The sequence below is a fragment of the Mustela lutreola genome, chromosome 5 (assembly GCF_030435805.1).
Source record: "Mustela lutreola isolate mMusLut2 chromosome 5, mMusLut2.pri, whole genome shotgun sequence".
Taxonomy (NCBI): Eukaryota; Metazoa; Chordata; class Mammalia; order Carnivora; family Mustelidae; genus Mustela; species Mustela lutreola.
This window is the reverse complement of record NC_081294.1, coordinates 169,470,338-169,482,602: the sequence shown is the minus strand read 5'-3', so window position 1 is coordinate 169,482,602 and position 12,265 is coordinate 169,470,338. Positions and strand designations below refer to the sequence as shown.

The 12,265-nt window shown below is 36.7% G+C and overlaps 1 protein-coding gene across 1 annotated transcript; it reads left to right on the top strand.

The window, feature by feature from the left end:
• Positions 1–11,082: 11,082 nt before the first annotated feature.
• On the top strand, positions 11,083–12,012 carry LOC131831290 (olfactory receptor 14A2-like). The gene is given in 3 exon segments (XM_059173433.1): positions 11,083–11,256; positions 11,258–11,765; positions 11,768–12,012. Coding segments are annotated over 3 exon segments (927 nt in total).
• Positions 12,013–12,265: the final 253 nt, after the last annotated feature.

Here is a 12,265-nt window from a genome sequence, read left to right as displayed (position 1 = left end):
AGAGGGGCGCCTGGGTGGCTCAGTGGATTAAGCCGCTGCCTTCAGCTCGGGTTGTGATCTCAGGGTCCTGGGATCGAGTCCCGCATCGGGCTCTCTGCTCATCAGGGAGCCTGCTTCCCTCTCTCTCTCTCTCTCTCTGCCTGCCTCTCCATCTACTTGTGATTTCTCTCTGTCAAATAAATAAATAAAATCTTAAAAAAAATGGGTAGAAGACATGAAGAGTCAACTCTCTAAAGAAGATACACAGCAGATACCTGAAAAAATGCTCAGTATCACATATCATCAGGTAAATACATCAAAACTAAAATGTGATATTAGCTCATACTGGTGTGAAAGACTAAAATAAAAATTAAGAGAAAGAAAGGTATTGGCAAGAACGTGGAGACAATGGCAATCTCATGCCCTGTTGGTGGGAATTCAGACAGGTGCAGTACTGTGGAAAACAGTATGGAGGTTCTTCAAAAAGTTGAAAATTGGGGCACTTGGGTGTCTCAGTCTGTTAAACATTGGAATCTTGATCTCAACTCAGGTATTGATCTTAGGGTGGTGAGTTCAAATCTTGGGGCTCCATGTTGGCTGCAGGGACTACTTTTAAAAATGCTGAAAATAGAACTGCTTTATGATCCATAAGTGTACTGTTAAGTAGTTACCAAATAAAATAAAATACTAATTCAAATAGATACACTTATCTCTATGCTTATTGCAACATAGAGATATTGCAATTTACAATTGCAAATTTGGAAGCAGCCAAAGTGCCTATGGATAGATGAATGGATAAAGAAGTTGTGGTATATGTATAAAATGGAATATCATTTAGCCATTAAAAATAACCAAATTTCACCATTTGCAATTATGTGGATGGAGCTGGAAAGTAAAATGGTAAGTGGAATAAGTCTGGCAGGGAAGGACAAATACCATAGAATCTCACTCATATGTGGAATTTAAGAAATGAAACAAATAGGGAAATAAAGAGAGAGAGAGAGAGAGAGAGACCAAAGAATAGACTCTTCTCTAGAGAACAAACTGATGGTTACCAGAAATGTGGTGGAAAGGGGATGAGTGAAATAGGTTGTGAGGGTTAAAGAAAACACTTATGATAATCATTAAGTTATGTATAGAATGTTGAATAACTATATTTTACAACTGCAACCCATCATAACACTGTATGTTAACTATACTGGAATTGAAACTTAAAATTTTAAAAATGAGGAATTGAGGTAAAGTTTGATGGCCCTTGCAATATTTTTGCACCTATTTTTGCAACTATTGCAATATTTTGCAAATATTTTATAAGTTTGAACTCTGTTTACACATTAAGATATATTTGAGTAAAACAAAACCAAACTAATAATCCAATACCTGGTTATTGCAATAATTTCTAATTTTAATTTCTAATTTTATTTTCCTTTTTCCATAATTTATTTTCATATCATATTTAATACCAAGTTAATATGCTTATAATTTAATAAAGTAAGGACAATATTAATTCAAAGTATTGAGACCTTATTATTCAGACACACTAAAATTGTATATTTCCAAACACAAGCTACATATCTAATTTTTATTTTGAAAAATGCTTCCTTTTGGCCAAAATAAATGGGTGAGGTCGGGGTACAAGGTGGTGGGTATTATAGAGGGCACAGATTGCATGGAGCACTGGGTGTGGTGCAAAAATAATGAATACTGCTATGCTGAAAATAAACAAAAAATAAATTAAAAAATATTTTTTGTTACTCTTCAATAATGGTTTTTAACAAATGATCAAAAAGTTCATTTTGCTTTCTATGTTGGATAGCAAGCTAATAGCAAGGACTCTCAAAGCAAAATGCACATCCGATTCACCAAGTTAGTTGAATAAATGAACTTCTTTGAACTACAACCAGAGACCCACTGAGTCAGTAATTAATAATATTTAACAGAAATAATCATGTTTAGCAAACTGCTGAAGTTATTAGTAGCAATTATAAAATAATAACAAGAAGGTTTTTTTTAAAGCAATAGAAGTAAGAGATAGTTAATAAGGCTTCATAGAAAACATTTAAGAGTTACTTCTCTTGGAATTTAAACATATTAGTCACATGACTTAAACATAATTTGTTGTGCTAGGAGGAGGAGGGCCAACAGAAGAAAAATACAGAGGATGGACTGGCTGCAAGAGAACTAATGGCTATCAACATGGACAATATGTCTGAAAGAGAATTTAGGCTAACAATTATACAAGCAATAGCTAGGTTGGAGAAAGCCAAGGATGACCAAACAGATTAGGGCTGAGCTGAAAGCGACCAGAGATGATGTTCACAAAGTTAGGGCGGACTTAAAAGCTACCAGGGCTGAGGTTCACAATGCTCTCAATGAGTTCCAATCTAATCTAAATTCTCTCAAAACTAGGGTAACTGAGACATAAGAGAGAATTAGTGATCTGGAGGACAAACAGATAGAGAGAAAGGATCAGGAGGAAGCCTGAAACAAACAGCTTAGAAACCACAAAAACAGAATCACAGAAATAAAGGATGCCATGAAGCATTCCAACGTCAGAATTACTGGAATCCCTGAAGGGTAGGAGAAAGAAAGAAATCTAGAAAGATACAGTGGAACAAGTCCTTCATGAAAATTTTCCCAATCTCGTGAATGGAACCAGCGTTCATGTACTAGAGGCCAAAAGGTCTCCACCCAAGATTATAGATTCCCCCCCAAAAAAAATTAGGTGACCTGATAGACAAATTGAGGAATCATAATTTTAGGTATGATCTCTTAAAAGCTTCTTGGACAAAGAGGCTCCTTAATACAGAGGAAAGCCCATCAGAATAACGTCAGACCTGTCAGAGAGACATGGCAAACCAGAAACGGCTGGCAAGATATATTCAGGGCATTATATGAGAAGAATATGCAGCCAAGAATACATTATCCAGCAAGACTGACATTCAAAATGGATGTAGAGATAAAGAATTTCCAAGACCGGCAAGGCTTAAAAGACTATGCAACCAACAAACTGACACTGCAGGAAATAGTATTTTATATAATAAGATATTATTTATAAGATGTTATTTTATAATATCTATAACAGAGGAAAAATCCTAAGAATACCATTGAACAGAAATAAAGAGACAATCTACAGAAAGACTTCAAAGGTAGCACAATGTCAATAAAAACGTATCTATCAGTAATCACTCTCAATGTGAATGGACTAAATGCGCCCATAAATGGCACAGTGTTGCATATGGGATAAAATGACAGGACCCATCCATCTGTTGTCTACAAGAGACCCATTTTGAACCCAAAGATACACCCAGACTGAAAGTGAAGGGATGGAGGAGCATCTTTCATGCCAATGGGCCTCAAAAGAAGGCCAGTTTAGCGATTGTCATATCAGACAAGATAGATTTTAAACTAAAAACTGTAGTCAGAGATACAGAAGGACAATACATCATTCTTAAAGGGACTATCAACCAAGATTATCTAACAATTGTAAATATCTATGCCCCCAATATCTGAGCAGCCAATTATATAATAAAACTGTTAATCAAGATAAAGAGTCATATTGATATGAATACATTAATAGTAAAAGATCTTAACACGCTTCTCTGAGAAATAGACAGATCATTGAAGCAGAAAATGAAAAACGAAACAGAGCATTGAATGACACATTGGACAGAAGGACCTCACAGATATATACAGAATATTCCACCCTAAACCAACAGACTACTCATTCTTCTCAGGTGCACATGGAACCTTCTCCAGAATAGATCACATACTGGGTCACAAATCGTGACTCAACCGATACCAAAAGAATGAGATTATTCCCTGCATATTCTCAGATCACAATGCTTTGAAACTGGACCTCAATCACAAGGAAAAGTTCAGAAGGAACTCAAACACCTGGACGCTAAAGACAACCTTGCTTAAGAATGCTTGGATAAACCAGGAGATCAAAGAATAACTGAAACAATTCATGGAAATCAATGAGAATGAAGACACTTCAGTCCAAAAGCTATGGGATACAGCAAAGGCGGTCCTAAGGGGGAAATACATAGCCATCCTAGCCTCCCTCAAAAAAATTAAAAAATCCAGAACACAGCAGCTGTCTCTACACCTCAAAGAACTGGAGAATCAACAACAAATCAAACCAACTCCACACAGAAGAAGGGAAATCATCAAGATTAGAGCTGAGATCAATGAGGTAGAATCCAGAGATACAGTTGAACATATCAATGAAATGAGAAGCTGGTTTTTTGAAAGAATCAATAAGATCAATACACCATTGGCCACACTAATCCAAAAGAAAAGAGAGAAATCCCCAATTCATAAAATTATGAATGAAAAGGGAGAGTTCACAACTAACACCAAGGAAGTAGAAACAATCATCAGAAGTTATTATCAACAGTTATATGCCAATAAACTAAGCAATCGAGATGAAATGGATGCATGCCTGGAGAACTATAAACTTCCAAAATTGAACCAGGAAGAAATTCACAACCTTAATAGACCGATATATAGTAACAAGATTGAAGCAGTGATCAAACAATTCCCCCAAAACAAGAGCCCAGGACCTGACGGATTCCCTGGGGAATTCTACAAAACTTTCAAAGAAGAAATAACACCTATACTCCCAAAACTGTTTTAAAAACTTGAAGCAGAAGGAAAAGTTCCCAACTCTTTCTATGAAGCCAGCATTACCCTGATACCCAAACCAGGCAAAGACCCTACCAAAAAGAAGAATTTCAGACCAATATCACTGATGAATATGGTTGCTAAGATTCTCTACAAGATCCTAGCAAACAGGATCCAACAGCACATTAAAAAGATTATCCACCATGATCAAATGGGATTCATCCCTGGGAAGGAAGGATGGTTCAACATTTGGAAATCAATCAGAGTTATAGAACAAAATAATATGAGAAAAGAGAAGAACCACATGATCCTTCAATCGATGCAGAAAAAGCATTTAACAAAATCCAGCAAACATTCCTGATTAAAACGCTTCAAAGTATAAGGATAGAGGGAACTGTCCTGAACTTCATCAAATCTACCTATGAAAGACCCACAGCAAATATCATCCTCAATGGGAAAAAGCTTACACCTTCCCGTTGAGATCAGGAACACGACAAGGATGCCCACTGTCACCACTCTTGTTCAACCTGGATTTATAAGTCTTAGCAACAGCAATCAGACAACAAAGAAAATAGAAGGTATCCAAATTGGCAATGAAGAAGTCAAACTCTCTCTCTTCGCAGATGACATAATTCCTTATACGGAAACCCAAAAGACTCCACCCCCAAACTATTAGAACTCATACAGCAATTCAGAAACATGGCAAGATACAGAGTCAATGTACAGAAATCAGTGACTTTCTTATACAATAACAATGAAAATACAGAAATGGAAATTAGAGAATCGGTTCTATTTACTATAGCACCAAGAACCATGAGATACCTGGGAATAAACCTAACCAAAGTGGTAAAGGATCTGTACTCGAGGAACAGAAAACTCATGAAAGAAATTGAAGAAGATACAAAAGATGGAAGACCGTTCCATGCTCTTGGATCCGAAGAATAAACATTGTTAAAATGTCGATATTGCCTAGAGCAATCTATACTTTTAATAGCATTCTGATCAAAATTCCACCGGTATTCTTCAAAGAGCTGGAGCAAATAATCCAGAAATTTGTATGGAATCAGAAGAGACCCCAAATCGGTAAGGAAATGTTGGAAAAGAAAAACAAAACTGGCGGCATCACATTGCCTGATTTCGAGCTTTACTACAAAGCTGTGATCACCAAGACAGCATGGTACTGGCATAAAAACAGACACATAGACCAGTGGAAAAGAGTAGAGAGCCCAGATATGGACCCTCAAGTCTATGGGCAAATAATCTTTGACAAAACAGGAAAAAAATATACAGTGAAAAAATGAAAGTCTCTTCAATTACTAGTGCTGGGAAAACTGGACAGCTATATGTAGAAGAATGAAACTCGACCATTCTCTTCCACTGTACACAAAGATAAACTCAAAATGGATAAAAGACCTCAACATGAGACAGTAATCCATCGGAATCCTAGAGGAGAACATAGGCAGTAATCTCTTCGATATCAGCCACAGCAACTTCTTTCAAGATATGTCTCCAAAGGAAAAGGAAACAAAAGCGAAAATCAACTTTTGGGACTTCCTCAAAATCAAAAGCTTCTGCACAGCAAAGGAAACAGTCAAGAAAACCAAGAGGCAACCCACGGAATGGGAGAAGATATTTGCAAATGACAGTACAAACAAAAGGTTGATATCCAGGATCTATAAAGAACTCCTCAAACTCAACACACACAAAACAGACAGGCATATCAAAAATGGGCTGAAGATATGAACAGACACTTCTCCCATGAAGACATACAAATGGCTATCAGATACATGAAAAAATTTCATCATCGCTAGCCCTCAGGGAGATTCAAATTAAAACCACAGTGAGATATCACCTTACACCAGTTAGAATGGCCAAAATTAACAAGACAGGAAACAACATGTTTGGAAAAAGATGTGTTGGTGGGGATGTGGAGAATGGGGAACCCTCTTCCACTGTTGGTGGGAATGCAATTGATGCAGCCTCTTTGGAGTATAGTGTGGAGATTCCTCAAGAAATTAAAAATAGAACTTCCCTATGACCCTGCCATTGCACTAGTGGGTATTTACCCCAAAGATACAGATGTTATGAAAAGAAGGGCCATCTGTACCCTAATGTTTATAGTAGCAATGGCCACGGTTGCCAAACTATGAAAAGAAGCAAGATGCCCTTCAACGGATGAATGGATAAGGACAATGTGGTCCTTATACACTACAAGTATTATGACTCCATCAGAAAGGATGGATACCCAACCTTTGTAGCAACATGGATGGGATTGTAAGAGATTATGCTGAGTGAAATAAGTCAAGCAGAGAGAGTCAATTATCATATGGTTTCACTTAATTGTGGAGCATAACAAATAGCATGGAGGGCATGGGGAGATAGAGAGGAGAAGGGAGTTGGGGAAATTGGAAAGGGAGGTGAATCATGAGAGACTATGGACTCCGAAAAACAATCTGAGGGGTTTGAAGTGGCAGGGGGTGGGAGGTTGGGGTACCAGGTGGTGGGAATTACAGAGGGCATGGATTGCATGGAGCACTGGGTGTGGTGCAAAAATAATGAATACTGTTATGTCGAAAATAAATAAAAATAACTAAATAAGTAAAACAAAATAAGTAAATAAATAAATAAGATAAAATTTTAAAAAGATGTACAGATGAGATATTCAGAAATGACTCTACAGACAAAGGGCTGTGATATCCAAGATCTATAAAGAACTCTTCAAACTCAATACTCAAAAAAAGGTAATCATGTCAAAAATGGGCAGAAGACATGAACAGACACTTTCCAAAGAAGGCATACAAATGGCTAACAGACGCATGAAAAACTATTTATCATCATTAGCCATCAGGGAGATTCAAATTAAAATCACATTGAGATTCCACCTTATACCAGTTATAATGGCCACAATAAACAAGACAACAAACAACAAAAGTAGGAGAGGATATGGAGAAAGGGGAACCCAATTACACTCTTGGTGGGAATGCAAGTTGGTGCCACCACTTTGGAAAACAGTGTGTAGATTCCTTAAGAAATTAAAAATAGAGCTACCCTATGACCCTACTATTGCACTGGGTATTTACCTCAAAGATAGATGTAATGAAAAGAAGGGCCATATGTACCCCAATGGTCATAGCAGCAATGGCCACAGTCACCAAACTGTGGAAAGAGCCAAGAAGCCCTTCAATAGACAAATGGATAAAGAAGATATGGTCCATATATACAACAGAGTATTATTCCTCCATAAGAAAGAGTGAATACCCAATTTCTGTATCAACATGGACAGGACTGGAGCAGATTATGCTGAGTGAAATAAGTCAAGCAAAGAGAGTCAATTGTCATATGGCTTCACTTACTTGTGGAGCATAAGGAATAACACGGAGAACATTGGGAGACAGAGAGGAGAAGTGAGTTGGGGGAAATCGGAGGGAGAGACAAAGAACGAGAGACTGTAGACTCTGAGAAACAAACTGAGGATTTTGGAGGGGAGGGGTATTGGTGGTTGGGTGAGCCTGGTAGTGGGTATTAAGAAGGGCACTTATTGCAAGGAGCACTGGATGTGGTGCATAAACAATGAATCTTGGAACACTGAAAAAATAAAATTAAATTAAATAAGAAAAAGAAAGTGTCACATCTGAGAAATCTTCTAGTCCTTCAACCGAAGGCTAGAAAAACAGATATGTTATAATGACAGAGAATTCTCAAAGGAAGATACAATTTTCTGTTAATTTTGGACAAGCAACTGGTAAGCTAAACTCTTTTTGTTGGGGAAGAAGAAATTCAACTCTCAGATATACTTTTTGGAATCATCTGATAAGTAATCCATTGTCAGACAGTTGAAGAGTTGGAATTAAAGTATGAATTTAAAGTTTCTATTGGTAAAATGTTCAATAGTCTCTGTTCCAAAACAAACAAACAAGCAAAAATACTAATATTGTAGGTACTAAAAACTTAAGGGCAGACAAAAAAACAATGAAATTCAATGGCCAATTTGTTCACACATCTTCCTCTTTTTGTCTACTGTTGTGCATTTCCCTAGACAGTTAGAATAAGCTGATTAATGTCTTAATTATTTTATTGTTCTATATGCATTCTTCAATTTCAGCACATATGGCTTCTGCATATATGATCCAGATGTCCATTTCCTTTACTTTCTTGTTTTAACTTACTTCTTAATGTATTCCTTTCAGGGCTTTGTTCTATTGGCTACTCTTCATTTAGACTTTAGCTTCTAGCTAACCCAGAAGGGAAGCATTTCCCCCCTCCACATTTGAGCAGTCCCATGGATAATCTGTAAAATAATACATTTTAAAAAATTGCAATGACACCAATCAATATCTACTTTTTTTCTTATTTATAGGTTTATGTATTCTTTATTTTATGTCTCTGTTCATTGACTGAAAGCACACCGAAAACGATTTCTCTCTCTCTCTCCTCTTTTTTTTTAATTTCTACCATTAAGCTTTGTATCTAATATATATTTAATATTTCTTGACCTTTTCAGTTAATAATAAATAATTCTGGAACAGTAACTAACAGTCTGGGAAATATTTTAAAGTTTGAGATAAATGTCTGAAGTATTAAAAAGTAAAATATAGACAATAGAACATAATGGAAGAAACATATGCAGACAGAATGGTTAAAACATTCTGAAATTATAGTGACTTTTAAACTAGACTTTTATTTAAAAATCAACCACTGGACGGGACTGGAAGAGATTATGCTGAGTGAAATCAGTCAAGCAGAGAGAATCAATCATCACATGGTTTCACTTATTTGTGGAGCATAACAAATAACATGGAGGACATGGGGAGTTAGGAGAAGAGAGTTGGGGGAAATTGGAAGGGAGGTGAATCATGAGAGACTATGGACTCTGAAAAACAATCTGAGGGGTTTGAAGTGGCAGGGGGGTGGGAGGTTGGGGAACCAGGTGGTCGGTATTATAGAGGGCATGGATTGCATGGAGCACTGGGTGTGGTGCAAAAATAATGAATACTGTTATGCTGAAAATAAATAAATTTAATTAATTAAAGAAATAAAAAAATAACAAAACCAAACTTAAAAAAATTCAACCACTGGAAATGTGCCACAATATCCTGACTTTCTACATATGTATGTATTAAAAAAACATTAGGTCTTGTTAAATAATTAATTTATATCTTTCCCATACATGAATGAAACTTTCAATATATATGAGTGCATGACCTCAAGATAATATAAACATTGAAAATCAGGATCTTTGTTTATATTCCTTTCTTTATGTCCATAAGCTTAGAAAAAAGATATTTTCTTATGTTGGATTATTTTATATAGAGTAAATGTGAAGTAATTATAGCTAATAGATGCTGCTTCCAGTCAGTGAACAGGAGAAGAATTAGTCACAAACAAGTCAGCTGCAAGAGATTGGGAGTAGGGTACAACAGTCAAAAAGACTGCTGCCCCAAGTAACTCAGTCTCGCTTTTATTAGATAGAAACAGTAACCAACAGAAGAGTCAATGAAGGTCAAATATTAGTCCTATGTCTTGTAGATAAACAAGAGGGAGGGCATAATATGTCTGTATAATAAGTATAAAATTTATAGTTGACCAAGCACATTCAAAGGACTTATCCAAGTAGCCATAGGTGTTCTCAGGGGGGAAAGGGGAGATAACGGAAAAATGAAGCAGGCGGCATTCTATCTTGAGCAGGCTGGGCATCCCAGCTGCTCAGCTTCAAGGCCATATATCTTCCTCTCCCCCAGAGGCCTGTTGCAGTATCTGTTTTTCTTAAGGCTGTATCTAAATGTGCTTGGTAACTAGTAAAATTTCCCAAGGGTTATATTTTAAGTAATATATTGTTCTGAGGGGCAGCTGTAAATATCAAATAAGAATGGCTAGTGTTCCTAATATGTTATTAGGAATCTTAAAACTATAAAGACATAGAAATTTGGGTTGTCTATAAGAAAGCAAAATGATTATGCATGACACAGTAATAGTGTGATATAAATACCTAGTATTTTAGAACAATTTTCTTTTTCTTTTAAGATTTTATTTATTTGACAGACAGAGATCACAAGTAGGCATAGAGGCAAGCAGAGAGAGAGGAGGAGGAAGCAGATTCCCCACTGAGCAGAGAGCCCTATATAGGGCTTGATATCAGGACCCTGGGATCACATCCTGAGCCAAAAGCAGAAGCTTTAACCCACTGAGCCACCCGGGAACCCCTAGAACAATTTTCTTAATCAACTTACATACACCTGGTAGCAAGTTGAGTTTGAAGCTCAGAATTAGACATAACTCATATGAAGACTAATTGTGTTCACACATTACTTATGAAGCCCCTTTACCTTAAAAAAAAGATGAAATTTTTGCAGAAGCATGTAAGATACAGTCTGTTTTTAATTAAATAATTGTGTATGTCAGTATTATTCTTATTCAATGTGTAAATTGATTTTTTAAATATTTATTTGTGCCAACAGGCAGTGAAGAGAATCAAGCATGACCAATGTCACCTTGGTGGCAGGATTTCTCCTTGTGGGGTTTTCTAATATCCAAGAACTGCAGATATTATATTGGGTACTCTTCCTCATGATTTACCTGGCTATCCTAATGAGTAACCTTCTCATCATTACTCTCACTACCCTAGAACTGCAGCTACAAACACCCATGTACTTTTTTCCTGAAGAACTTATTTTTCCTGGATGTGTTCCTTGTGTCTGTTCCAATCCCCAAATTCATTGTCAACAGCCTAACTTACAACAATTCCATTTCCACTTTAGGATGTGCCTTTCAGCTACTTTTAATGACTTCCTTTGAAGCAGGTGAGGTAATAGTCCTCACTGCCATGTCCTATGACTGCTATGTAGCTATATGCTGTCCCCTGAACTATGAGGTAACCATGAATGCTGGTGCCTGTGTACTGATGGCAGGTGTTTCTTGGGCCATTGGGGGGCTCTTTGGAGCTCTGTACACCACTGGCACATCTTTTATGCCATTCTGTGGCTCCAATGTGATCCCACTGTTTTTTTGTGATGTGTCCTCATTGCTAAGGATTTCTTGTCCTGAAACACTCCTGGTAGTTTACACAAGTATTGGAATAGGTATTTGCTTAGGCATGTCTTGTTTCATCTGTATTGTGATCTCTTATGTTTATATTTTATCCACTGTGCTAAAGATTCCAACCTAAAAGGCCAATCAAAAGCTTTCTCCACATGCTTTCCTCATCTCATTGTCTTTACTCTTTTTATTATAACTGCTTGTTTTGTCTATCTCAAACCATCTGCAAATCCACCCTCAGTTATTGACAGGCTGCTTTCTGTAATCTACACTGTGGTACCTCCAATACTTAACCCTATAATCTATAGCCTGAGGGACAAGGATATGAAACAGGCTATTATGAGATTGCTGCACAAAACTTGTGGCCATTAGTCATACTCTATTTAACACTGTCTGAAGTCAGTGCTCTAGTGCCTTACTGATTACAGTAGGATTTCTCATCAGAATTTCTCATTCTTAACTGCAATGGCTTGAGAGAAAAGGGTAATGTATTCACATATATGTAAGGAAATAAATGCTCAAGTGCTAAATTGACTGTTTCAAAGGTTGGATAATAACATGATAGCCAGCTAACACATATGTGTCAGGTTTCTCATTCACTGATCTTCTATGACAAAGAATGTCT